This window comes from Aspergillus chevalieri, chromosome 5 (assembly GCF_016861735.1).
Source record: "Aspergillus chevalieri M1 DNA, chromosome 5, nearly complete sequence".
Taxonomy (NCBI): domain Eukaryota; kingdom Fungi; phylum Ascomycota; class Eurotiomycetes; order Eurotiales; family Aspergillaceae; genus Aspergillus; species Aspergillus chevalieri.
The window spans coordinates 178,665-206,372 of NC_057366.1; the positions used below are offsets into that span (position 1 = coordinate 178,665).

Here is a 27,708-nt window from a genome sequence, read left to right on the forward strand (position 1 = left end):
TGCCTCAAGAAGACGACCCTCTTTCCAAGCTGCCTCAAGGTCTGATATAGTAAACTTGGTTTCCCACACTTGCAGTTTATCTGCCAGCCGAGATTCAACTAGATCTAGAACGGACCGTCTAGTCACTCCATCAAGGATAAGTCAGCGATGCTGTCAGCAGCTTGGGAGTTGCGGTGCGTCCATCCTTAACAACAGCAAAAAAGTTGCTAGCCCCAGCTTCAGTAACTTGACCGTCCTCTCCGAATAACCACAGAATCTGGTCATATCCTGCGCGCTGTGCCTCACAGTGCGATGCAAAGCTGGGGCCATAGTTGGCTCCGACTTTAACATGGCCAAATCCACCAGGCCACGCCCTGATAGTGTCACTTCGGGATGTGAGGAGCCGCAGGTCAGATCTGGGCTCAACGCCCGGAGGCGATTCCGTAGAGAAGTCAGGCCAGCAAACGATGATTATGAACAAGAGCGCTTCTTTGGGAACCTGCACTCCAAGCTGGCGCCCGGTCCCAATTAGTGCAGGTCGAATATAGCGAAAATTGCCAGGTTTTGGCAGCCATCCTTTCAAAGATTGTGAGTCAGCTCTTCCCTAAAATGAATTCTAATGGACTGGGCTGTTTACTTGGTGCATCAACACGAACTAAAGCTTTAATTAACTCAACAAGTTGTTCAGTATCAAATGTTGGCAGTGAAACCCTTTCCGCGCTCGTAGCCAGGCGCTTTGCGTTTCGGTCCGGCCTAAAGAGCCTGAGACGGTTGTCAAGCCCGCGATACACCTTCATGCCTTCGAAACATTGCGTAGCATAGTGTACACATGAGGCGAGAGGCGAGATGGAGAAGTCACTGAAAGGCTTGATCTCTGGATCTTCCCAGCCCTCATCTACTGTCCAGCGACACGTAGCCATATGGTCGGTGGCAATATTCTGTGCCCACAGCTCAGAAGACTCGGGATCGGGAACTGGGCGTAGGACTGAAGCACGAGTAAGCCTCAGTCGAGATGCATCGAGCGACGCCATGTTGACAATGAGAGATTTCTGCCAATGAAGAACAAAAAAGAAAACGAAAAAAGGAATTAAGAGACTCGTCTGATCATGGCAAACGGTGATGCTTCAGTCGCGTGTAATACATATCTTTCTCATCAGAGCATTGGACTTGAAAGCCACTGCAGTGAGCTAACTAAACTCAGTTAGCTTGGAGTAAGGTGTCGCAAGTGGGGCGCTCTGCAGGGCGTAAAATGCTGCGCCCTGCATGAAAAGTTAGTTTTTAGCCCAGGTGACTCGACTCTGGCACGGGCTTCGAGACTGCGTACCATCTCGCAATTGACTGCAAGATGACTAGTCCAAGGTGTGAGACCCAAGGCCCATGTTCAGCCGGGGAAGACTGGATGTCGTGGCTGCATCTGCACGACCTTGAGGACAGCCAACCCCAGCGACCAGACGATCTCGATAGCGTACTGAACAGCACTGCTGGTTCACTCGACGTCGACCACTCTTCTGTCGATGAAGTTTTCCCGTCACAGGATCACTCTCAGCAAGTTGCGTCATGGGAGAGAAGGCCTGTGAATGCCAGTATATTGCGAAATGATGGCCGAGACTCCGTTGGACAAGGCTTTCGCGGCCTACCATCTGGACTGAGTCAGACAAGTGACTCGTCTTTCATCGATGATGACCTGGGCCTACCACAAGCTGCATTCAACGCAGACTATGGTGTCCCATCAGATTCCTCAGTGGGGTCCTTGGACTCGTTCACATCATCGGGGTTGATAGCTGTACGAAGAAGGAGGAGACAAGCTGTACGCTCGAATATTGACATGTCAGGGCAAAAGGCTATAGCCACGAGGACAGCAGGTAGAAGATACCAATGTACATTTTGTACCGACGCCTTCAAGACCAAACATGATTGGCAACGACACGAGACAAGCATGCACTTGAGCCTTGAGCAGTGGAAGTAAGTCATATTTGAGTAGTCAGCCGCTTGACCATATCCAGTTTCAAGTTACTCAATTGTTCTCCAGGTGCTCGAGATTTGGCCCGGTAATACAACGCCCAGATGGTCATGACTACTGTGTGTTCTGCAACCTTTGCGACCCTTCAGCCGAACATCCCGAACTACACAATTACTCCGCCTGTGTGGCGCAATCAGATGAAGCACGTCTATTTCACCGGAAAGATCATCTACGACAGCACCTCCGGCTGTTCCATCGCGGATGCAACTTTAACGACTCGATGAAGAGTTGGCTCTCGTATATGAATAAGGTCAAGTCCCGGTGTGGATTCTGCAACGCTCGCATGGAGACCTGGACTGAGAGGCAGAAGCACCTGGCGACACACTTTCGGATGGGCGTAGACATGAGGGAGTGGAAAGGCGATCGCGGTTTTGACCAACAAGTTGACAATATCGTGGAAAATGACATACCAGTCTTTTTGATTGGCGATCAGAGGCGTACAATGGAGCCGTTCTCCGCTTCGCGAACAGACCACCGCTCAGGGATGAGTATCCCAAACATCTCCAGGCCTACCAACATCGACGAACCCAGCTCGGCGTTGACCTCGAATCAGATAGATTCGATTCATAGCCCCCATTCCTACCGAGACACAGAACGTGTTTTATTAAAATATGTCTCTGACGCGATCTCACAAGGGTATGTACCTTCGGATTGTCAGTTGCAGAGGAAAATGAGCGAAATTCTGTATGGACCGGACAATGCGTGGGATCCCACGTGGGCCGACAATCCTGAATGGCTGGAAATGTTTAGGAGGAAAGCTGGACTTGTCAGCCTGCCGCTCAGTCATGGGAAGAACGCATTTGTAGGATTCAATGCTATATAGCTGTCGGCTTCCAGAAAATAAAGCAATTATCTGTCTACCATCTCTGCGCTATGGTGCAAAAGTTGAAGTTTAAAGTCGTCTGATTGCCGGTCAGAGACGTTCTGGTCGCATGAGGCACCAGATGCAGGCTTTCTCCAGAATGAGGGAAGACACGGTATAGGGGTCGGCACGAATAACGAATATATTCGTATTCGTTACGAATATTAGCAATTCGCATTCGCATTCGCATTCGCAGATATTTTGCACTACGAATGCGAATGCGAATATTATTATTATTATTATTATTATTGTTCATACACGCATCTGTCAGCCCTATAGGCCGAGTGGCGGCAGGTCCTGCGGGGCAGCCGGGTAAGCCGCCGTAATGGTAGTCGCTATGTACATCGTCGCCTTTATACACATATCCTGATATCTCATTCCGCATGTCGTATATCCCGTGCTACTGTTTTTGTACTGCTGTTCCCATGGCCACGAAGGTCCATGGGCCTGTTGGATACTATCTCGTTTCCTTCCCTACTTCTGCAAGCGTTTTAACCTCAGCTGCACTATGCTGCCAGTTGCTTCGTGTCCGTTGTTGTGACTCGGTATGTGGTTGGTAGAGTCTGAAACTGGCTTAGGAGGCCTGTGTCAAGCATAAAGCGCACTGCCTTCGGTACCAGGTCTGGCCGTGTTAGGTAGGCCCGGTAATCCAATTCCCGCCTTGACCCCTGTGTAAGATGGCGCATTCGGGGCCCTGCCTGGTTTGTGCAGTGGAGGAGAACATGGCGTGTATCTTGGGGGCCACGTCCGCAAGGGCATTCAGTCGATTCCATAGCGTTAAAGGTACCAAGATAGCTGGCCAGCGCAATCTTCCCAGTCTGCATTTGAATGAGGACTGATGTGGCGGCTCTCCGTAGGCCTTGGTATAGTTGCATTGGTGCTTTTGAGGGCTCTTTCCATAGACGACGGAGGGAGTTCCCGTGGGGGGAAGCGGCCCATTCAGTCTTCCATGCATTTGCTGCTTCTATGCGGAGGGTTCTTCAAGTGCTAGCCATGAGGGTAAACTCTTCCGCACCACTGGGTGCCGGGGAATTAGCAGCTTCTTTTGCGAGAGCATCAGCACACTCATTGCCATAGATGCCTTCATGACCCGGGAGCCAATAGAGCTGTATATCCCAGCCACATTCCTGTAGTTGAGATGCAGTGCGTGTAATTTCGCTCAGGATATATTGGCCTGAAGACCTTCCTGGAGCTGAACACGCTTGAATTGCCGCCTGATTGTCTGTAAAGATGATTGCGGTATGGGCCCGATGGGAACGTTGTGATGTCGGTCTGAATGTGTTGCCTATTTGGGTGAGAGCCATTTCTATGCCTCGCAATTCCGCTGCATATACAGTATGAGTAGCTGGGGAGCCAATATGAACTGCCTGGTGCCCTAGAGGTGAAACCACTGCTGCTCCAACTCCCTGTTCTGTCATGCTACCATCTGTGTATGCAATGATGTCAGCGCCGCTATGTAAGGCGGTTTGGTGAGCTGCTAAGGCATCTTCGCGGGTTTCTGCTATGTGGGATTCCAGACCTGACCACCATGGTGAGGTCACATGTGGGTGTATAACCTCCAGTCTGTCCTGAGAGATTGCAGTTCGCCGACCCCATTGTTCTAGTGGAGATGTCAGGGGGTCTTGGTCTGGGTTGGTAAACCATCGCATGCGTCGCTCCTGTGCATTCCTTGGTGCTGGTCGTTGGCCAGAGCGGCGTATCTCAATGAGGGTGGTCATAAGGGGAGAGGTGGCTATCCAGAGATATGATTCTTTAGCCGCACGCTCCAATGCAATCATCGGAGGAGGTATGTTGAGACATATCTCTAAAGCAGCTCGAGAGGTCGTTCTAAATGCGCCGGCAATCCTATAGAGGGCCCTGTGCTGGATAGATTCCATGGCTTTCCTAGCAGCATTTTCTGCCGCCTTGAAGCCCCATCCAGCCCGTACAAACCATGTGGAACAGGCAAATGTAATCTGCGGCCATAAGACTGCTGTGTACATTTGGCGGAGATGGGATAGGGTGATTCCCCAGGTTGATCCTGCTATGGAGCAAAGCGCTGCTATCATTTCAGTTGCTTTGACTTGGGCGTGTTCAACTTGTTTCATGCCGGTGAGATGCTGGTCTAGCTGGACACCGAGGTAGCGAAGGGTAGGCACTGGCTTAACCTCTACCCCTTGCACTTTGACTGAAGCATTGGTTGAGCTCAAGGGTCTAGGAACGCCTCGGACCTTCCGCCACAGATGTATCAGACCATATTTTGCTGGGGCAAACTTGGAGGCATGCTGGGTTTCCCACTGTTCTGCTATTTTGTGTATTTGCTCAAGGCGTCGACAGTTAGTCGTAGCAGCCCGGCTCCAGACAAGTATGCATATGTCGTCAATGTAGCCAGTGATCAGAGCTCTTCCAGGGTAAGCCTCGTGTATTTGGTCGATCAGATCAGCATTGTAGAACAGGTAGAGAATTGGAGAGAGAGGTGAGCCTTGAGGTATGCCTGTGTCCGTGGTAAACTGGCCCGTCGCACCTTCTATTAGTAAAATATCTGTGATGCGGTGGCGGAGGAAGCTTGCTATCCAGTTAACAGCACTGATTGGAACCCTTCGTTTTCGGAGGTTATGAATCAGGCGTTTATGTGCAGCGTTGTCAAATGCACCACTAACATCCAGGGTAAGCAGTGTGGCTACCAATGCGCCAGAACGCCAGGATGCATGGACCTGTTCCAGCAGGAGATGAATAGCATGTTCACATGATCGTCCTTTACGGTGTAATGGGCCGAAGCCTTGCTATCTAATATATAGATATGTACAAAAGAACTCGTTGGGGAAAGGAAAGAAAGAAAGAAAGAAAGACACGCTGGCGGTGGATTTATATACTCGTGATCAGGTGATCTACGATCACCTGACTTCGGCACGCTCTTGTGAATAGCTTCAATCGAGAACCATTTATGGTTCGAGGTGCCTTTCGGGCCTAGCCCGTTACATCATTACCCCCATGTCTGGATCTCTTAAGTATCCGTAGTAGTCTAGGCAGCAAGCTATGCTATATGCATACAGACATCCCTTACATCACTAAGGCTATATTGACTTATAGGGATTAGGCATCCATTTCCCCTGTACTTACGGCCCGAAGGGCTTACAGCACAGCAGCCTAATTCATGTTGGTTGACTTCCATATATGACTGAGGCCGTTTGATATGTTGGCCACGCTGATTGGCCAACCAGAACTTGATGTACGTCTTACTGCCTTTCGAAACATGATGCAATATGCTAGGATCAGGAACTATGGATATACAGCCAGCATTCTTTTATTACGGCCATCGCAGACATGCATTATGCACTCTGCACTCATTTTGTCTCTTAGGCCCTTACCTTTAATAGTTTTCTGAATAAGAGTTTTTTCTCTCTATCCACTCTGAGTACTGACGGAGACATCCTTCGGGCTATTGTAGTTGACATTAGCATACAGAAGATTTGCTTAGAGAAAAAACAAATGCCTGATCGGGCCTGGAAGGATCGTGCTGGCCTTTGGGTCATGTCCAGATTCTGAAACAGCCATATCAAGCCGTACAGGTGCACGTCTGGTCATTACATGGCTCGCAAGCATTTCAGCATCTTCATTGTGGAGTTGGGCCACGGGGGCAAGTCTCTTTTCAATTGCCGTATCCTGTCAAGTGGCGCAATTTCACAAGCCCAGGGAGCAGTAATGGATATTACCAGACAGTCGATGGCAAGACAACGTTAGCGACGAGTGAAAAGGTAATTGAGGAAATAAGATCTATTGAGTACATAGCCCATAGCGTCAACCATGGAGTGTATAAGATAGGATACTACATGTGATATATTCCGATGATTGCATTGGAGCGTGCGGCTAAAGAATCATATCTCCGGATAGCCACCTCTCCCCTTATGACCACCCTCATTGAGATACGCCGCTCTGGCCAACGACCAGCACCAAGGAATGCACAGGAGCGACGCATGCGATGGTTCACCAACCCAGACCAAGACCCCCTGACATCACCACTAGAACAATGGGGTCGGCGAACTGCAATCTCTCAGGACAGACTGGAGGTTATACACCCACATGTGACCTCACCATGGTGGTCAGGTCTGGAATCCCACATAGCAGAAACCCGCAAAGATGCCTTAGCAGCTCACCAAACCGCCGTACATAGCGGCGCTGACATCATTGCATACACAGATGGCAGCATGACAGAACAGGGAGTTGGAGCAGCAGTGGTTTCACCTCTAGGGCACCAGGCAGTTCACATTGGCTCCCCAGCTACTCATACTGTATATGCAGCAGAATTGCGAGGCGTAGAGATGGCTCTCACCCAAATATGCAACACATTCGGACCGACATCACAATGTTCCCATCGGGCCTATACAGCAATCATCTTTACAGACAATCAGGCGGCAATTCAAGCGTGTTCAGCTCCAGGAAGGTCTTCAGGCCAATATATCCTGAGCGAAATTACACGCACTGCATCTCAACTACAGGAACGCGGCTGGGATATACGGCTGTATTGGCTCCCGGGCCATGAAGGCATCTACGGCAATGAGTGTGCCGACGCTCTCGCAAAAGAAGCTGCTAATTCCCCGGCACCCAGTGGTGCGGAAGAGTTTACCCTCATGGCTAGCACTCGAAGAACCCTCCGCATAGAAGCAGCAAATGCATGGAAGACTGAATGGGCCGCTTCCCCCCACGGGAACTCCCTCCGTCGTCTATGGAAAGAGCCCTCAAAAGCACCAATGCAACTATACCAAGGTCTACGGAGAGCCGCCACATCAGTCCTCATTCAAATGCAGACTGGGAAGATTACGCTGGCCAGCTATCTCGGTACCTTTAAGGCTATGGAATCGACTGAATGCTCTTGCGGACGTGGCCTCTCCAAGATACACGCCATGTTCTCCTCCACTGCACAAACCAGGCAGGGCCCCGAATGCGCCATCTTACACAGGGGTCAAGGCGGGAGTTGGATTACCGGGCCTACCTGACACGGCCAGACCTGGTACCGAAGGCAGTGCGCTTTATGCTTGACACAGGCCTCCTAAGCCAGTTTCAGACTCTACCAACCACATACCGAGTCACAACAACGGACACGAAGCAACTGGCAGCATAGTGCAGCTGAGGTTAAACGCTTGCAGAAGTAGGGAAGGAAACGAGATAGTATCCAACAGGCCCATGGACCTTCGTGGCCATGGGAACAGCAGTACAAAAACAGTAGCACGGGATATACAACATGCGGAATGAGATATCAGGATATGTGTATAAAGGCGACGATGTACATAGCGACTACCATTACGGCGGTTTACCCGGCTGCCCCGCAGGACCTGCCGCCACTCGGCCTATAGGGCTGACAGATGCGTGTATGAACAATAATAATAATAATAATAATAATAATAATAATACATGTGATAACGTACTCCACATGCGAATGTAACACACGGGCGAATGTAACACGAAATCGCTCCGCCGCGATGTTAACTCCAACATCTCCACCAATGCACTAAAATTCCATTAAAATTATTCAGAATCATCTTCCTCAGACGTCTCTACTACTATCTGACAGGAACGCGCATTGTGTCCGGCCTTTCCGCAATTGCCACAGCGCCGCGCGCGTGTCTCAGTCCGCGGTCGCCGACCAGCCCTAATGCGTGTTTCCTCCTTTAGTTGCACCTCAACCTCCATTTGATCCCCTAATTCCTGAGCTTCCAGTATTGAAAGCGACCCTCCTTTCCTTAGACGTGTTTTTTTAGCCCTCCGGCGTTTGCTAAGGGCCTCGTTTGCCGCCCGAAGATCATGAATCTCTGCTTCCATCAAATCCATCTTATGCATTATCTTCCTCGTGCCTTTTGTAAGGACATCAGCAGTGTTCAAGATTGCCAGGCTGTTTTGCTTTTGCCTTTCCATGTTGTTCAGAGCTTATGACAACCATTGTAGTCGAGATCACTCCCATCTGAAACCCAGTTTCATCAAAGTTATAGATATCTGCTTCCTGGATGCCATACTTCGCAATTGTGTTTTGAACAAGTGTAAACCAACGACAAATAACTTCTGGGTCTTCGCATAGAGCCCTCTGATAGTCATATTTCCGATTGAAACGAGTTGTGAGCTCTGGGTGCCGTTTGACAAAGGTGCTAGCCCAGTTTACCCCAACGCGTCCCGCGTCGCGCGTTGTGAGTAGTCGGTAGTCGGTTGGCCATATCTTCCACACCAGACAACCGAGGAGGAAACCCTTTGGAATCTAGATCAAGTATGTGTTCGACAATCGTTGATTCCTCTAGATCAGTGAGCTTCCGTGAATTGGCTGATATATTGCATCGTGATTGCATGCCACGCCGGCGGCGACTAAGCTTCACATGATCCACGTGATAGATCCTGCCAGCGGCTCGAGCGCTTAGATTTTTATCATTTTGCATAGCTTGAAGGGCCAATATTACTTGGCTTTCATCATGTTTCTGAGGCATCGTTGGGTGTGGTGAAATTTGTAGTAGAAATCGGAAGTCGCGGCGGAGTGATTTCGTGTTACATTCGCCCGTGTGTTACATTCGCATGTGGAGTACGTTATATACTGAGGAAACCGGCATAAACAAAAAGTAAAATTATCTCAGAGGAAGTTCTTCTACGTATAGAATAAAACCTTACAGTATCTCATACATTTGCTCTCGCACAACGCTCCTAGTAGTTTCCTAGTACATTAGCTTGCTACTTCAGCGACGAAACATGATGCTCGTGAATCCGAATACGTTGCTGTCATCTCAGTGAACTTTAACCGCCATGGAGTATCCCCCATCACTCCCGCTACGGTTTTCCAAGCTCGTGATCTTGCTTGCCAAGTAAGATAACGCGGCGCTCCTTGGCTGCATTCGCCTAAGATCTTCTCAATACCAAGCCACGGGACAGACCGCTGAATATCCTCGGCTGCATGGAGCCAATGCCAACGAGGATAATTACACGGTTGTGCAACGACAGATCCTTGGCCAGCAGCAAGCGAAGCTCAATTATTGGACTATGGAAGAGCCCTAAGATGGTCCTAAAAGTCCTCAGCGCTGGTCGCGGTGCCTGAAATCGCTTCGAGATAACTCCGAGGCTTGGCCGAGCAAGCCTAAATAGACAACATGTATCTGTATGGGATGTGTATATGTAACTCGCGAAAATTTGCAAAGTATAGAATCATAACTCGTTGCTCTATTATCTTAATCGTTATATACTCAGTTGGGGAAATCCCGTATGATACAATGTAGCAGCTAACTTGGGTATGTCGGTCCACTCCAAGACCTTCTTACAGACGCCGGAAAGTAGCTGTTATCCAGCGAGTTGTCCTTGCAAGCGCAGCTTCGCCGTTAACTCTCGGAGCCCGCGGCGACGCACTGGTACAAAGCCGTAAGGGTTGCTGGACGCATGGCGACCAAACGATGTTCCGACATAGTCAAAGTGCCGCGAAGTAATCCCGCCCGGAAAGGCCAGCTCTCCAGCTACGAGGAGGATTGGGCCATGAGATTTGGGGCCTCGCAATGCCCAACGAAGCGACAACCTGTGCCGCGTCATGACGGGCCAGCAACATGGACAGACCACATTGCAGTGGCCACCGTGTGGTGCCGAAGACCCAGCCGAGCATGTTCGAGCCGATCACCGCACTGCCTATCCCCGCATTATTTATGTAATGGAAACGAGGTCGAATGCGGAGTCGCCCGAAAGGGTTATATGAGGGATTATCTCGCGAACGTTTCAATGGTTGGAGAAAAGGCAGGGATCGGCATGCGACATGAATCGAACGACCGTCGCTATGCTAACGAATATCGCTTATTCCGGTTTGGCACAGGTGAAAACACCCCGGACTGTTCCGGCCTTGTAGTTGTTCATCTGGAATCTCATTAGCAGCTGTTTGAGATAAACCCGGGGGTGGAAAACTTACGATATCAGTCACACTGGAGTAGGTACCAGCCACCAGTGTCACAAGACCGATCAAGAGCACACAGATGTTGACCGCTGCCAAAAGCAGGTTGCGGGGTTCGGTCCACTTGCCTTCCCTGATGAGAATGAACCACATCAGGGCGGGGAAGTAGAAGGTGAAGCCGGAGATGAAGAGGGACGAGGAGATGGACAGAAGGTCGTCGAAGAAGGGGATGACTTCGGCGATGACAAACGCGATGATGGTCGCGATGGTGATGACAATCAACCAGGTGATCCAGCCCATCGGGCTGTTGATGAATCGGATGGGCGAGTTCTTGTAGATGCGACCGTGGACCAGGCGGCCCAAGACGACAGTGTTGATGGAACCACTGATGAAGATGACAGGGAGGGCGACACCGAACGCGATACGGCTGACCAGGCTCCCTGCAGAGAGCAACGCGGGGCTCTGGACGCCGGAACCGACAAAGGCGTAGACCAAGGCACCGGTCACAGTGTAGATGACGATTTCCACAATACCCAACGCCCAGATAGACTTGACGTAGTCCTTGGGAGTGTGCATCTCGTCCATGAAGGAGAACTGGCACATGGCGAAACTGTAGGCGAAAATGATGTTGGTCAAGGCGACGAAGGCATCGGAGAAAGTGGTGTCCGGCTTGGGCCAAGCAGACCAGTCAACACCCGCCAGCCCACCGGGGGCGTTGGTGGACTCGACACCGGTCGCAATGATGGTAATACCAATGGCGGCGATAATGGAGACAAAGTCGACATATCCGAGAATAGCGACCTCGGCAAAACTGGGGGGAACGGCGACCAACAGCAGAATAATGGCGGAAACCACGGCGAAGACGACGGAGCAGACACCACTCTGAGTGATGTTCTGGAAAGCAATGGTACCGGTGAGAGTGTGGGAGCCCGTGAGGAACAGCAGCTGCAGAACCAACATGACAGTGACAAGCTCATAACCAAAACGACCCATCATGAGCTTTCCGGCGTCGGCATAGTTGGCAACCAAGGGAAACTTCAGCTTCACCTGGCCGACCACATAACTGGTGTAAATGGCAACCAAACCGATGCCCACGGTACAGATAACGCCGGCGACCATACCCAAGGTCGCGAAAGTAGAAGGAATCGACAAACTTCCGAGGGCAATAGCCTCGACGATGAGGACAATGGTGAGACGCTTCCAGCCCAGACGGTTGAACTTCTGGACACCATGCTCGTAGATGTGTTGTTCGCGCTCACTGATCTCGCCGACCATATCACCATCGTAGACGGGCGGCGGGTTCACCTCGCCTTGCTTCTCGCCGAAAGGCTCCATGGCCTTGTGCGTGGAGTTGTCGGAAATGTCTTCGGAGGAGCCCATGATCGAAAACGGTTATACAGGAGGGAGGATGAGGACGAGGAAGGCGAGAGGAAGAATTCTGAGTTGCGGGGAGAGAGAGAAAAGCAAGGGAAGAGACGGGGTAATAAGGAACTGGGAAAGCCGGTGCAAATGCGGCACACTTGCCCGTCGCGTGTCTCAGTATCTGTCATTGTCTGATATGGTTCGCCACGCCAGGAACAAAATTTATCTCCAGACGGTATCATTGGCTGCATCTAGGGCTGAGAATTCTTGTTAGTAACAAGGTTGACTGGTTGTTATCTCGACTCGGGCGTGGAGAAAACTGCATTGGGTTAGACCTGCCCGGTGCCATCGGCCACTGTCCGTAACGTTATCTTGTTCAGCCGATGAGTAATGGTTAATGCTACGGTGCATCCACTCTCCCCAGATAATGAGGTATATTAACTCAACTTAAGCTACACGCCGGCCGGTTGGTTGGAGTAGTATGTCCAGTTGGGGTAGGGAGTGACCACCGGCGGATCCCAGCTTGCGTATGTTTTTGAGCAGACCGAGCATATCTTTTTTTCGTTTTACGAGCGTAGCGTGTCAAGCTATCTTATTTTATCTATCTCGGAGCAAATTTTTAAACTCGGTGCTTGTCTATGGTTGAGTATTGTGCCTTGACCGGTCGGAGATAACATTATTCAGCTGTCAAGAAAACTCAGTTCGAGGCATTTTGTAAAACGATAATCCCTAAGCCAGGAGTATTATCTCCAAATCCACGAGCCAGCTGCGCCCTGAATTGTCTCCAGCTTCTCCAAGGCGCTCAACATTCTGCATGCCAAGTATCAACCCGGACCGCCAATATAGCTTGTCTCGTTCGCCGGACAATCCTTCGGCTGCAGCGTCTGTACATAATGAAAATACAAACGGCCTGTCGATGTTGGCTTCTCCAACTCTCCATTTCCCCAGTCTGACGTTAATGAGATCATCGACCATCATGTCCATATCCGCGAACCGCGAGTGCGTGTGCGCTCCCTGTCACGCCGGGCACAATTGTGGTGACTTGTTGAGACTGTCATCGATGCCATGTCAAAGTTTGGTGGGATTCGTCGCCGGCCGCCCCGAAAAATGCCATGGGCCCGTTTGCGGCAAATTGGCAATGTAACGCCGGAAATGTTGCGCTTGCGGAAACTGCTTGAGATCTGCATTGCGAGAGACCGGATTAAGGTCGCGGCACGTTTTTAATCATGCACGGGGAGATGACCCGCCTTTATGAACTCATTGGGGACAACCCCAGACGCCACATATATCTGCCATTTGGTATGGAGTATCTCTTGAGTAATTTTTGGCGATTTCCCTCCGCCGACTCGTCCCATGGTCCAGAGCCACTGTCAGCCCATGCCGCCCCCTCCGGCGCCTGAGCGTGCGACGCAACGCGGTGCTCGGGTACTGCTGAAGATGGTTCTATCTCGCTGGATATGCTCCGCAATGTGTTCTTTCCACATTGGTTCGTAGTTTGAGCTTCGTCACCATTATATTTTTTGTAAAATCAGCGGCATGTTTGAAAAAGAGCCATCCAAAAAGGATGCGCTTCCTTTCGTCAAAAAGTGCCAGCTCTAGCGCGCTACTATGTATATTGGTTCCCGAGAATGAGGCCTTACTGGCCCAGCAGTGGAACTTTCCAGTTGCTCTGTGGGCATGCGTATTGAGAGATCCATGATGATGGCCGGTGAGAATATGCGTAGATATATATCCGTTATCGGAATGCCTGCTCTTCATGATATACGTATGAGCATGTTCTGATTGTATTGAAGGTTCTCTAGATCAACCTCTCCCCTTTCTATCGCCCATTACCATTCTGCCTCCAGCATAGCTCTTTCGTACACCCCGTCTTTCTTCCATGGTAACTGCCATGCTCACAGCAGAAGTTTCCAGTATGGAGGCAGCCCTACCTTGCACTTGTGCGGTACTATATTTATCGGTTCCTGAGCATGGTCAGCATTCGCCGTCATACTTAGTGGTCTTTTTGGCTCAACAGTAAAACCTCTGAGCTCCGGCAGTTGCTTCAACATCGCTCCTAAATTCCTTATAATGCGCTCAAGTCCGACTTCGCCAATTCTTCGTCAAAAGAAGATTGAAAAGAAGGTATCCAGAATGAATTCCAAAACGAACGTCATGGAATAATCCACCAGAAGCGAAGCAAAGACTGTCCCCGAGATAGGATAATTCACCCAGGAGCTGATTGCACCGGCCGTGTTATTTTCAATTTTGAGGTAAGCAATATATTCCCTTCCATCTCTACCAATCGACCATTGATTGGGAGCGCTTGCAAATACGTCATGTTTTCAACAATGACTCATGCTTTGAACGGATATTCCCAAGTCTTCAAACCAGCGCCGTTGAGAGATAGCGTGCCGTCGGCTGTTCATTATTAGCATATATCGAACAAGCTTGACGGTATTCATTTGTAACATGCATACCTTGTATGGGTTTATTCTCAATGATGTCCGCAATTTTCAGCCCATTATCATCCCCAAACCTCGCCTGGATAATGCGATTGACCTCGTTCTCGGCCATGATATTGGCGGTGACTTTGTTGATTATCAACGGTGAGTCCAACAGCAGCCACCTGGATATGCAAGAGAAGATTCATTTTCCTGTTGCTGATATTCTTGACGAACCACTGCTAGACAGTTGCCTCTTGGCCATTTTTGGCTCAATGAGAAAGGGTTACATCGTGTCATGTTTGAAAAGTGCGTTGTACTTATGCAGGATGCAGACAAGGGTCTGATAAAAGACATTTGTGATCTCCAAGACTCAGGTCCTCTGGAGCGCAAGGATACAGCATGACAAAACGAGCATCTTCTGCTTTTCCAATATACATGTCTGTCCTGGGCCCAACGAGGCGATGTGGATCCATGCGAAATACACAAATTTTCCTTATCTGGCTAGAAGCAGTGAGCCTGCTGAATGTTTTGCCAGACACCTTTAGGATTATTGATTTACTCATAAACCTTTCATACTCATAATAATCCCAGGTCACAACCCAAGGAATCTGCCAGTAATTTCAAACGCTTCATTCCAAGAAATATGTCGATCATGGAAAATGCACCGCAGGTTTATTCTTTGGCTCTTCTATTCGCACCAGAATTCAGTACTATAAGAACCACCCTCTAGGCTGTTATCCCAAGCTAGTTTTCCCAGGGGCCTAAGGTAGATATCAAGGCTACTCACAATACTACTTTGGCTCTATCACCAGATAGCACGCTGTTAGCATTAGGATCCAAGGAAAGCACCCTGATACTTTATGAAATCGATTTAAGAAATATGCTTAATACCTTGATTGGTATGCAGTGGCCATGCAGATTCAATCTATTGCATAAGTCTCACCTGATTATCAGAAAATTGCGACTGCCGCTGCAGATTGCACTGTCAAATTGTGGGAGACACATTCATGGAAAGTGCAATTTACACTTGAGGCGATTCCACAAGAGTCCTGCCAGTTGCATTCTCACCAAATAGCAACTTGTGAGCATCCTGGTCTTGTCAGAAGACCATAGAAATAGGATATCGAGCTGGGCACCCTGCAGGACACTCTTTTGGAACAACCTGACTGGGTTCCTTCAGCCATGTTTTCACCAGCTGGGTCATTGTTGGTCTCTTAATCTCACGAGGACGTGGAAACACACATACTGCAGCAGTATTTGGAGGATCATTCCCAAACCGGCGACTCTGTTGTCTTCTTTCCCTGTGACAGGCTCCTGACATCGCCATCCATATCCACTTGTGGAATCCAGATTCGAGCTTGCTGCAAAAAGTCTCAATCATGATTGCTCTCATACCACATCAGTGGCATTCTCTCCCCGTGGCCGGGGCTTGGGACAGCATAGTGCAACAGTGGAGCATGGCATCAAACACACAAAAGGGCGGCGAGGAGTATATTGCCAGGCCAGTGACATTGGTATTATCCTCCCCTGAGTGTCAGCTCGCCCTTGCCATCTGCTACTCTGAAGACTGTGGCCCCTTGTTCATGTGGAAGACGTCCTCTGGCACACCTCAGCATACCCTCAGCATAAAACCAGTTTGCTTTCAGTTGGTCGCTATGTCGTTAAACTTTAAACTTGTTGCATCAGGATCCGATGATTATAAACTTAATAGTGGGATGCCACCCCAGGCGAACTATTGTACATTTTGAAGGGCTATACGGTGATATATATTTCGCAACGTTCTTGCATGACGGTTCTGGCAAGCTGGTACGTACCATAGAATATGGTTTCAGTCTACCTACATCGTTGGCTTTCTCGCCTGATGGTAAGCATTGTGGGCTTATGGGATATGAGCAATGGTACACTGCAGCTTATTCTCACAGGGTGACAAAGGATAAGTTTGATGACCTTTGCACACCACGCTAAATCGGTGGGCTTAGTTGTGGACTCTCCGGCTGAGCTCCATTTTTGGGATGCCACTGTAGGAGCTTCACTGTACAGTTTAGCATGTACGATCATCACATTTCATCAATGTCGGGAGATGGAAGATGTGAAGAACGATGGTCACTATTTTTCCCTCCATCCGACAGCGAATCTTTCAATGTGCCCAGATACGTGAAGAGGATTCAATTGGAGAACAACTAGGATTGCCATTGGGCAGGAATCTGGCCGCATGTCGGTATATGTATTCAATCTTGCTTCTGAGCAATTGCTTTCTACCGCGGAGAAGCCGGACTAGATCCAATTACGGATGGAGGGTCGTGAATTGTAGCCATTTTGTTTGGAGACTTCTGAAGATACGGAAGATGCTGAGGTAATGGGCCTGACTGTGTTCTCAATGACGAAAGTATGAAGAAAAGGACGAAAGGGAAGAAGAACAAGCTTGTATTGAGAAGTGGAAAATTTAGGCATCGATAGGGTTAGTAATCATCAATGTGTTTGGGTACGTTAGTTTTATCTGGATTGAATTCTGGTGTCTCAAAAGACGTCTTGTTTTGAGGTCTAGTCGGGTTTTTATAGATGGCGATTTAGCGTACTCGAAATTGACTCCATCTCTGATCCAAATCCACATTGATCTGTCTTTCACCTGATTGATAGGTATAGCCGAGCAAGTTTACTTTCCAGGATATGCCGGAGTCCAGCTTCATAAAGACTGGAGGGGTTTTAAATCCCGGGTTTAAATACCCGCCAGAGCGTATAGCCCAATATCGGAAGATATTCTGCATCATTGTCCTCTGTTTGGAAGCATGGTAGGCGTGTGTTCTATTTGTTGGGAAAACAATCTCTGTTGTCTCCGTATCTGTTTGCTGCGTTATGTTCATATTATTCAGCGAAAAAATTTCTGTTTCATACTTTGGACCAGACTGCCTGGGATAGAACGGCTGACTGGTACTAATTTCGTGATGGGTGGAGTAGAATGAGTGCTTGTTTTAGGGACTGAAAGTAGGATACTTTCTGGTTGCCGAATGTGTGGGGGATGAACATGATACAGATTCATTTCTCCAGTCAAGAGCGATTCATCAGATTGAGCAAAGCATTCTTGTTCATTGGAAGATTACGATTGTATTTTATTTAAGAATGGCTACATACTCCGACGCTTCCGAGTATGCCATAGCAGTGCAAAAACCGGCGAGATAGAGAGCGAGCATATCCAGGACACTCAAAACCCCTTGTTGACACCGTCAGATTCGGGCCATTCCCTTTTTGCCCGTAACAAAACGCCAGGCCACGAAGCCGGCGGTGCTTTTTGAGGCTGCCTCAATGCTTGGTCAACGACAACATCCCCTAGAATCTTTTCGATACCAAGCCGTGGAAATGCCTCCTCAGCAGCATGTCGAACATCCCGGCTTTCCTGATCCAACTGGGTACCGAAGTCGATAAGAACCGCTTGACGGACAAGACGGGCCAAAACACTGATACGCTCCGCAATACCCGGGCTGGTGTGCAGAGCAATAGCCTGCCAGACTTCGTGTACATCAGAGTCGGCGACTTTATATTGGCGAAGATAGTTTGCGGCTGCATCAGCGCCTTCAACTTCGAAACGCTGGGGACCATCGAACTGAGTGGCGCAGCCGGTGTCATGGAGGATGCAGGCCACAAAAAGGAGACTCCTTTTCTCGTATGCCCAGTTCGACTGAGATATCTTGGCAAGCCATTCTCCAATACGAAAGACACGGACACTGTGGTTCAAGATGGCGGGGGGTAGGCATGATTGTGCGAGCTTGTAGGCGCCCCGGGAGAGATCATCTGGTGGCAGACATTCTGGGAATTCTGTGGAATCAGTTAATTGGGCAGATATTGCTCCGAGTGGTGGGCACATGGCGAGGATAAGGACTGAGTAGAAGGAATATGAAGTTGCGGTCCAAAGAGGAAGGCTGGAAGCAAACTAATCAAACAGTGCAAACCAAACATCACGGCAAATATGCATTGCAACCGCAATTTATACGGCCTGCGTTTCCTGACCACCCATGGCACGTCTCTCCACGCATATCCGGGGAATGTCGGCTGACAGCAGAACCCGGCGAGGTCTGTGCTATGAGATTCTACCTCTAATCCGTATACCCGGAGGCCCGGGGGTCGTTGTAGGATGTCAGACAAACATGATATCGAAGTTATGTTTGGCCTGGCTCGAGTAGCACAGATGCATGCACGACGAGATTCCATAAGCTTTGGAAGTATGGCAGCATGGCGTGAGAACACTCTTGCTCCTTTCTCTCCTGAGCAGAATTGAATATACGCTACCCTTCGCCGGTGCAATCAAACTCCCCCCGGTTTGGCTCCGCTTTTGCATCTCGGCAAAAAGAATCTGGGGTAAGCTTTCTCCTCGCGTCATTGACCTATCCGGGGCGAGATCCGATCCTGATTGACATGTCATATCCACCCTCGGCATCCCCTGACCAGTTAAACAATGCGGAATTTATCCGAGCGTGGCCCAAATGCCGACCCCGTGACCCGGATGTTCATGGTATATCGATGCTCGAATAACAGTCGACAATCTCATCTCGTCGCTCTGGGCCTTTTGCTTGGAATCATACGGCGTTTGATAGATTTGAGCTTGGCTCTGAGGTCGGGTATTGAACATGATGCATTACCAAGCGTCATGCTTGGAAAGTCCGGGGTACTCCAATCTACTAGCTGATTTCTCATCCATCATAAATGGGACCATCCTCCCCTTCACTTTTTGTTCAAAAAATCTCACGGGGTGACTAATTACAACATGGCATTCGGGAATTTGCGTGTGTACGTGCTGGCCACGGTAGCATACACTGGCTCCTTTTTATTCGGTAAGTCTTGTTTGATTTCTTATCACCTTGGGGCCATGATACTGATGAACTAGGATATGATACTGGTGTGATGGGCAGTGTCTTGGAGCTTCCGAGTTTCAAGGATGATTTCGGTCTTTCTGCCTCAGGAGGCTTCTCAAGCAGCAAGAGTGCGCAGGTCTCGTCCAATGTCGTGTCCCTTCTGACAGCTGGATGTTTCTTCGGTGCTATTCTGGGTGCATTTTTCAATGAAAAATACGGTCGTCGCTATTCCATCATGGGCTTCGACTTGATCTTCCTCATCGGTGCCGCCGTGCAAACCGCTGCAAACGGCTCGCTCTCTTATATATACGGCGGACGTGTGATTGCAGGTTTTGGAATTGGTGGCATGTCCGCCATCACCCCTGTCTTCGTGTCTGAGAACTGTCCCCCGAAAATCCGTGGTCGTATCGCCGGTCTGTTCCAGGAGTTCCTTGTCATCGGTGTTACGGTGGCCTACTGGCTCTGTTACGGTGTCGGCGAGAACATCGCACCTACGACCAAACAATGGCGTATTCCTATTGCCTTCCAACTTGTGCCTGGTGGTCTCATGTTGATCGGAATGTTCTTTCTCACTGAATCCCCTCGTTGGCTCACAAAGGAAAACCGCTACGAAGAGGCCCTCGAAGCCCTCGCGTACATGCGCAGCAAGCCCGCCAACGACCCAGACGTCCAGGCTGAATTCTCCGAAATCAAAACAGCCGTCGAGCACGAAGTCGAAGAAACACAAGGCCTGACATGGCGCGAGACCCTCCAACCCGGCAACCGCCTGCGCTTCATCAACTGCTTCGTCATGATGTTCTGGCAACAATTCTCAGGCACAAACAGTATCGGATACTACGCACCTCAGCTCTTCCAGACCGTGGGGGTTAGAGGCGGCAACACCAGTTTGTTCACCACGGGTATCTACGGTGTGGTCAAGGTCGTTGCAACTGGTATTTTCCTGATCATCGGTATCGACAAGATTGGTCGTCGTTGGTCACTCATCGTCGGCGGCTGGTGGATGAGCGCCATCATGTTCGTCCTGGGCGCGGTGCTGGTCAGCAAGCCCCCTGACCCGGAAAGCACGAGCGGCATTTCCTCCGCCTCGCTTGCCATGGTCGTCATGATCTATCTGTACGTCATCGGCTTCTCTGCCTCCTGGGGTCCGATTCCATGGGTGTACGTGTCTGAAATCTTCCCGACCCGTCTGCGTGCGTACGGTGTCGGCCTTGGCTCTGCTACACAATGGCTATTCAACTTCGTCATTACCTACATCACCCCCGCGGCTGTTGCCAACATTGGCTGGCGCACATTCATCATGTTTGGTATTTTCTGCTTCGTCATGGGCGTCTGGGTGTTCCTCTTCATTCGTGAGACCAAGGGCCGCTCGCTTGAGGAAATGGATGTCCTCTTCAAACGGACATTTGCATTCGGGCATCTCCGGGACATCGAGCACCGGCCTGACACGAAATTGGACGAAGCAAAGGGCGAGGTTACCGAGCATGCGGAGGATGTTGACCGCCGGTAGTCAAATTTCTTTTCTATTAGCAATAGCGAGTACGGGTATAGCAATGATACGCCCATTCCAATAACCGCGCCTATTCATACTCCGATGGCAACCTCTTGTAGATCCCGTAGCCCGTGTAAAATCCTTAGAAAGGTAAACAGGTGGGACCCGACGCCTTTCCCTTCCGAGTCGGATGTCCAGCTACCTACCATCCCACAAGATCTCCGAGGATCCCGCTGCGATTTTTTCCCGAGTCCAAACAAGCTTGTCCCCGAGGATTAGTATTATCTTTTCTAGCATTGAAGGAACAACCATCCGTGCATATGTTCAGAACCATCTTCCGTGGAGGCCTGTCCGCCAGCGGCGGTGCCCTGGCCGTAACAACGGGGACATATCTCTACACTACATGGGATGTCCAGGCGGTTCCGGTATCGAATTCGCTAGACCCGATCTTCCAGAACAAGCATTACAGACAATGCAACCCAAACGATAACCCTACCGTGCATGATTTGCATGTTCTGAAAGTCCCGTTTTCGCAGATCGATCCGGCCTTGTTAGAGAATAAAGAGAAATTACTTGAACGGTATTCTGGTGGCGTGTGGGGAGGTGTTGGTTAGTCTTCTTTTCCATGGATGCACATTCCGAAATACTACAGCGTACAGTATAGCTAACCCAAAATGCAGGCTTCATGCTCCAACGCAACTTCCGAAAATGCTTTACCCCCATCACCACCACAGATGACCATCTCTGGTCCAAACCAGACCTCCTCGCGTCACCCTACAACCCGGGAACCACAATAACCGACGAATTCCTCGTCCTGCAAAAATCCGCCGATACTATTCTCGTCCGTGGCGGCGATAAAGTCACCAACCAAGGCCTACGGCCACTGGACGCATTTATCGAATTGACTGCCAGTGTGAAGCCAGACAAGGAAGTGGTCGAGTTCGGATTCAAGTCGGTGTTTTTCCAGGGGCTTGGCGCGGCGAAGGGACTGCCTATGCCGGGGTTTATTGTTTGGTTGCATGAAGTGTATGCGAAGGCGCTGTTGGGGTCTGGGGTGCGGTATGTTTTGAGGTGAAACGGGGCCCGAGTGAATTAGGAAGGCGTCCGGTGCCGAGCTTTCGGGGCGTATGCTTAGGGCATACTGTGTATTCTACTGTACTGTACTCTCTACTCCCTGAAGGAGTCACTCTCCATTTCCTCTCCCACTTTCTCTTCCATTCTCTCTCTCTCTCTTTCTCTGCCAATTATTAATCTATCCACAGTATGACTCCGCCCCTTCTCGCACGATCCGATTGTTAAGCAACGGCCGGAGATAAATGTGGGTCTCCGAGCCCCTCGTTTTTCTCGGGCTTTGGGGGGCAAGTATGGTCCGATGGTTGATATATATATCTACACCTTTGCTTCTACACATAGCGCAGAATACAAACCCAAATCGGTATTATTGTCAATCACAATGCCAAACATTCTAATTACCGGAAGCGCCCGCGGCCTCGGCCTCGAGATGGTCAAGCGGTTCGCGGCGCAGGGAGATTTTGTGATCGCCACATCGCGAAAGTCTGGCCCCGGCATAGAAGGATCGTCGCGCAATCTAATGGCCGTGTTGTGTTCATTCCTCTCGAGGTCACTGATGAAGCGAGCGTCTCCCAGTCTGTGAAGGAGACCCAGTCGATTCTGGGCCAGTCGAGTTTGGACATTCTTGTCAACTGTGCGGGAGTTATGTCGGCCTCGGATGGCAAGGTGGCGGAGATGTATGTATATGCTGTTGCGAAGTATGGAAATGGTGCTAACGAATACATAGGGATAACCTGGAATGGCATATGTCTGTGAACGTGACAGGCGTGCACAATGTCATCCGCGCATACCTTCCTCTGATGCAGAGCGGACAGGTAAAGAAGGTTATCAACATGTCAGTTTGCATAATACTCATGCTCCTAGAACATGTTCTAACTTTAAATTCAGCTCGAGTGCACTCGGATCCATTACGAGAGCCCCGCAGATGACCTTTGCCACTGCCCCAGCCTATAAAATCAGCAAAGCGGCTCTCAACGCGCTGACAGTGCAATACGCCCTATCCTACCAGGATGAGGGCTTTACTTTCATCGCACTGTGCCCTGGCGTGAGTTCCATTACCCTCCCTTCCCGATAATCAACACCCGAAACTAACAAAAATAGTGGGTTCAAACCGACATGGGCAGCGAAAAAGCCCATCTCACGGTCGATCAAGGAGTTAGGGGTATAATGGAGGTTATCAACTCCGTCGAGCAGAAAGACAACGGCACGTTCAAGAACACCTATCAACCTGGATGGGACATTTACGACGGCAAGGGAATTCCATTTTAGGCAGTTCTATTTGTGGTCGGGGATCCGAACAGTTCCGGAAGGTGGGCCGTCGGCAGTTTGATCGGGACGGAGGATTTTTGTAAATTCATCGTTTGGCAACTTTTCTACTGCATCGGAACTTCTTCATATGTATATTATTGGAAATAATGTCGCAGGGGTATTTCAATGGGGATATCTTGTCTGCCGTAAGCCCACTCACTGCCTTTTCCGGCACGTTGGATTCTGGCGGGATAATTTAGGCTTACTCGGTTTTAGTGCGATCGATGTCATTCGAGAAAGGTATCCTCTCTTCAATTTCCTGATCGGAAACTTGGCTTATAGCGCCGTAGGTCAAATGTGATAGACAACAGCGTTGCGCGAATTGCGCGGATGCCGGGGTCGAATGTCAACGGGTCCGTCCGGGAAGGTCTAGGAAACGACCATTGCCGGGGTTTGTCGGCCGATATATATGGATGATATTATTAGTACAATGCTAATAGAAACAGCGTCTTGACTCCGGAGGAGAGTATACTTCAACTGGAGAGACCAATATTGACACCTTCGTCGCAAAGGTGGGATTTTATCCCTGATTACGGGAATCATGAAATGACCATAAAACTAAGCTAGGACATCATTCAGAGGTGGTGGTCAGGAGAGCGAAGTTGAAGTTAGAACGCCCGCCAGGCAGAGACGAGGTATCAATAGTCACGACCGCTTGGAAAAGTCTCCGGAAGGCCATGTCCGTTCGGCCGGAATTGATTGTTCCAACCATCATGCCATGCGCGCAAGATCTGTCATCCAGCTGGAACTGGTTGATAGCAGACACACCAATCAGAAACAGCAGGTTGTTCTCAAAGCCGCTCTCCAACTAGTGAACCAAATTGGAGGATGTGAGGAAAAGCAGCCGGACGAGAATGTCGGCAATGAGACAACAGTCATTACTGCTGAAGACCCTGCAACTGTACCGGATGCTCCTCCGGCAGAGCTACTCCTGATGCTCTTGCATCCAAATGCCGGGCCCCAGTGGCCAGACCATATATCGAACAAGACGCTTGAGAAAATGGCCGCGGCGCTCATGAAGGGCGATTTCCAGGGTCAAGTGTTCCATCAATACTGCGTCTGCATTTACGTCAAAGCGATTTTGCATTTTTATCAGCTCTCGAGACAGATAAACAGCTCCGTTGTTAAGGAGCAGCTTGTTCGGTCGAGAAATACTTACATCACAGCTACCCTCCGGAGCATTCAGCAATTCAACATTCTTGCATCGCTAACCCTGCAATCCATCCAGGCCCTGGTGTCGAGTGTAAGCACGGCAATCAATTTCCATGACCCGAAACTAATACGGATAGGCCTTATTGATGCAACAACTTGGAGATGTCAAACAATGCTGGACTCTCAACTCATACGCCGCTCAGCAGATTGTTGCACTTGGTTATGATCGGATTCGCAATATACCTGCTCGCTCACAGGCTGAAGAGGAGATACACAGCGCCGTATACTGGTGCTACTATCTAGATAGAACAGTCAGCGCACTTCTCGTGCGACCTACAGCCCTGCCTAATCTTAACGTGTCTCCAACAGAGCTCATCGCATCTATGCAGCAGTCCGCGTACGACCCGTTGATCCGGATTCTACTCGATCTCGCGCAGATTCAAGGGCATTTGCTTGCATTTTCGTCGGATTTGAAACGGGCAGATTCCAGGTACATCTTGGATACTTGCAATATGATCGAGGAAAGGATGCACAGAATCTCGCAAGACTTACGAACCGTACGCTTCCTAGTCCCTAGTTGTCCAGTTTGCACCACTGATGACAGTGGCAGAGCCGCGAATCGCTCCCAGAAATGCTTAAATATGACTGGGTTGCCGCCGACTTCTGTTACTATGCAATCTACGTCGAAATCCTCCGAACACGTCTGAGATGCACATTCACCCCACTAGTACATAGGGAATGTCTAGTCTACGCTCGAAGATCCCTGGAAGCGTTTCGATTCCTTCAGCAACACCGTGCGGAGCTGGGGTTTGACGATCCATACCCATCCTTTCTGACCTGGTTGGCTCACCTCTTCTCTGTCCCTGAAAACGTGCTAATAAGATCGCAGGACACTGCTTCTATACCCACTGAGCCCTTTCTTCGTCGTTTTCTGTAACATCATCGGAACACTAGACAAAGACGACCATGAACTCATCTACCAAATCACAACGGGTCTCTCGCAATTCAAGCGAGATTCGCATCTAGAAAAAGTTCTCAGCCTGCTCATCTCTCTCGAGCGACTTTGCGAGTCATTGTTCCACGAAGACGGAGAAGCATTGCCGGAGATGCAAAGACCGGTGGAGGCACTTCCCTCAATTCAAAGCCTTACAAATGCCGGTGATACGGATTTGGGACAGGATGTGTCGGGCTCTGACACAGGGGCTTCGGCTGATTGGCTTATGTGGCAGCTATTCAATAGTGAGGTGCCATTGGGGTGGCTTAACCCGGATTTTCCTATACTGTAATATAGATACCTAATCTGCTCGTATATAAAGCACCGGATTTAGGGTTGATTGTTTTCTCTGTTTTACATGAAAGCATTACAAATCACCTCGGCATTGTTGTATAAAGATCATCCTAGCGAACAGTATACCGCCGGGCGATTCCGGCTAAATGTAGTAGATATCGGCGAGTTACCATTTTGGTTCGGTCGTCGGATTTCCGAGATTTTGCCAAGTTCGTCAGAAAATTATTGTAATTCCTATAGTCTCGTACGTTAACCTTTGTTTCAATCTTTTCTTTTTCCCTTGAGATCTTCCTGTCTGTTTTTGTCAAAGACATCTCCAGACCTAAAAATGGTCAACCCAAATTCCTGTACACACGACGCCGGCTACACAATCAACACCAATTCCCTACCATGGCTTCCTCTCGCCCCCAAAGTCACCATCAAAATAATCAAACTCGTCCCCTCAACCGGCGAGTACAGCATAATGGTTCACGCCGAGCCCGGCGGAATTCTCCCCCGCCATCGCCATCTTGAAAACGCCGAAATCTACATCCTCAAGGGTAGCGGTGCACATCCACAGACCGGGGAGTTCGTGCAAGGGGATTATGTGTCTGAGGCGAAGGGGGCGACGCATGATGCTGTAGTGTTCGGGGATGAGGTGGAGTTATTGATGGTTAGTAGAGGGGCTTCGGTCTTTTTAGGAGAGGACGGAGAGGAGTTGTACACTATGGATGTGAACTGGTTACGGAATTTCAGGGAGGGTTTTAGGTGAATGACTGAGTTGGGATAAGGATTTGTAGACATTCACTGTCACCTGTTTCCTTGTATGATTATCCATGGCTGAATTGATTTCCTCCTATATGTCTTACCCTTTTCCTCATACATCGACAAGTCACCATGTGCCATGAACGCAGCTACACAAGACATTCACTCATCTCTTCATTCCCGGACTCCAATTACCACTACGGCCTCTGAATGTCGGACCAAATGTCAGCCTCTGAGTACAATGACCGTTACATTTGATGGAAATAAAGAAAGCTGTCGCCTAGACAAAATCTGGGTTTTCGAGCTTCCGCCGAGAGGTTTCCAATTAGCCACGAAAGATTGGTCTCAAGCCGCACATCAAAAAATCTGAGAGAATCAATGACTTATGTGAGAGAGCGAGCATTTTGACATAGAAACCTGATTACTGGAGAGATCTTTCATATATCCATTTAGATGATCATGTATAACTTGGACCTGCCGAGGCGAGAAGTGGGATTCTTCCCAAGCGAAATTTTCTTCACATACTAGCCTGGTCCAGAACAAAACCCCGCTGGGCGCTAGTTTATTAACTCGTCCGCTTTCTATGAGAGCAAGAGACACCATGCCGATGAGCTTCATATACAGCAGCGCCGCATCACTAATGCTTCTCTTACCCTAGAATTGACCTGTTACATCAGCCCATATAGCTCATTTCGTTGCTGTGGAAAGTTCTAAATGCCACTTGTGGAGATTTAGGATCCTAGAATAACTGTAATCAGTCTTTATCATGAAGTGGTCATTAATAATGATATACTTCCATAGTGTGAGGTTCCAGTGTTTCATGAGAATGAAGCTGAATAGCACAATTTGCACCAGTCCTAACCTCACATTGCAGTGATAGGCAGTATTCATTACTTGGAAACTGGACTGCAGTTGTAAAATGTGGGCTTTTTGTTATTCTATGGCACCACTAAATCAAAGGGTTGATCTAGTTAGGTAAGAGTGCAGGCTTAGCCTTGCATGTTTCATCTGGCTCCCTTGTCGGGTGCAGCCTGAGCAATCGACATATGCTCCCGAATCGCTCTGGGATCACTCCAGGATCGCTCTGGAACGGCTCTCTGATCGCTCCAGACACGCCTCGCCCTGCTCCGGATACGCTCCCGGCTGCTCAGGGAGCCAGAAGCGGCGTGAGTTGGACCGAGAACGGAAAGGGCAAGTTCCCAGGCTTGCGCAGAAAACATCTACAACAGTAGACTACATGATGCTAAAGTCGGCAAGGCTGACTGCTTGATGACTACTTCATCCTAG

General features: G+C 49.5%; 9 protein-coding genes across 9 annotated transcripts; 5 read left to right on the forward strand and 4 right to left on the reverse strand.

The window, feature by feature from the left end:
- Nucleotides 1-130: 130 nt before the first annotated feature.
- On the reverse strand, nt 131-1,010 carry ACHE_50061A (uncharacterized protein; the record flags this gene model as incomplete). Its single annotated transcript, XM_043279735.1, has 2 exons — nt 131-555; nt 617-1,010. 2 exons carry the CDS (start codon nt 1,008-1,010, stop codon nt 131-133), a joined length of 819 nt encoding a protein of 272 aa, XP_043137385.1.
- A 9,633-nt stretch (nt 1,011-10,643) lies between these two features.
- ACHE_50062A (putative amino acid transporter) lies at nt 10,644-12,117 on the reverse strand (the record flags this gene model as incomplete). Its single annotated transcript, XM_043279736.1, has 2 exons — nt 10,644-10,703; nt 10,756-12,117. The coding sequence occupies 2 exons, from the start codon at nt 12,115-12,117 to the stop codon at nt 10,644-10,646; spliced, it is 1,422 nt and encodes a 473-aa protein (XP_043137386.1).
- A 2,317-nt stretch (nt 12,118-14,434) lies between these two features.
- ACHE_50063A (uncharacterized protein) lies at nt 14,435-14,655 on the reverse strand (the record flags this gene model as incomplete). The annotated part of the gene is made up of 2 exons (XM_043279737.1): nt 14,435-14,499; nt 14,559-14,655. The coding sequence occupies 2 exons, from the start codon at nt 14,653-14,655 to the stop codon at nt 14,435-14,437; spliced, it is 162 nt and encodes a 53-aa protein (XP_043137387.1).
- A 3,069-nt stretch (nt 14,656-17,724) lies between these two features.
- Nucleotides 17,725-18,384, reverse strand: ACHE_50064A (uncharacterized protein; the record flags this gene model as incomplete). Its single annotated transcript, XM_043279738.1, has 1 exon — nt 17,725-18,384. One exon carries the CDS (start codon nt 18,382-18,384, stop codon nt 17,725-17,727), a length of 660 nt encoding a protein of 219 aa, XP_043137388.1.
- A 1,220-nt stretch (nt 18,385-19,604) lies between these two features.
- Nucleotides 19,605-20,876, forward strand: ACHE_50065S (uncharacterized protein; the record flags this gene model as incomplete). Its single annotated transcript, XM_043279739.1, has 1 exon — nt 19,605-20,876. One exon carries the CDS (start codon nt 19,605-19,607, stop codon nt 20,874-20,876), a length of 1,272 nt encoding a protein of 423 aa, XP_043137389.1.
- A 302-nt stretch (nt 20,877-21,178) lies between these two features.
- On the forward strand, nt 21,179-21,933 carry ACHE_50066S (uncharacterized protein; the record flags this gene model as incomplete). Its single annotated transcript, XM_043279740.1, has 2 exons — nt 21,179-21,467; nt 21,539-21,933. The coding sequence occupies 2 exons, from the start codon at nt 21,179-21,181 to the stop codon at nt 21,931-21,933; spliced, it is 684 nt and encodes a 227-aa protein (XP_043137390.1).
- A 378-nt stretch (nt 21,934-22,311) lies between these two features.
- On the forward strand, nt 22,312-23,198 carry ACHE_50067S (uncharacterized protein; the record flags this gene model as incomplete). The annotated part of the gene is made up of 5 exons (XM_043279743.1): nt 22,312-22,370; nt 22,430-22,606; nt 22,657-22,764; nt 22,818-22,974; nt 23,031-23,198. 5 exons carry the CDS (start codon nt 22,312-22,314, stop codon nt 23,196-23,198), a joined length of 669 nt encoding a protein of 222 aa, XP_043137391.1.
- A 146-nt stretch (nt 23,199-23,344) lies between these two features.
- On the forward strand, nt 23,345-25,675 carry ACHE_50068S (Zn(II)2Cys6 transcription factor; the record flags this gene model as incomplete). Its single annotated transcript, XM_043279744.1, has 8 exons — nt 23,345-23,383; nt 23,454-23,477; nt 23,528-23,628; nt 23,684-23,749; nt 23,817-24,480; nt 24,527-24,946; nt 25,000-25,229; nt 25,279-25,675. The coding sequence occupies 8 exons, from the start codon at nt 23,345-23,347 to the stop codon at nt 25,673-25,675; spliced, it is 1,941 nt and encodes a 646-aa protein (XP_043137392.1).
- Nucleotides 25,676-26,005: 330 nt separating this feature from the next.
- ACHE_50069S (uncharacterized protein) lies at nt 26,006-26,428 on the forward strand (the record flags this gene model as incomplete). The annotated part of the gene is made up of 1 exon (XM_043279745.1): nt 26,006-26,428. One exon carries the CDS (start codon nt 26,006-26,008, stop codon nt 26,426-26,428), a length of 423 nt encoding a protein of 140 aa, XP_043137393.1.
- Between the last annotated feature and the right edge of the window lie 1,280 nt (nt 26,429-27,708).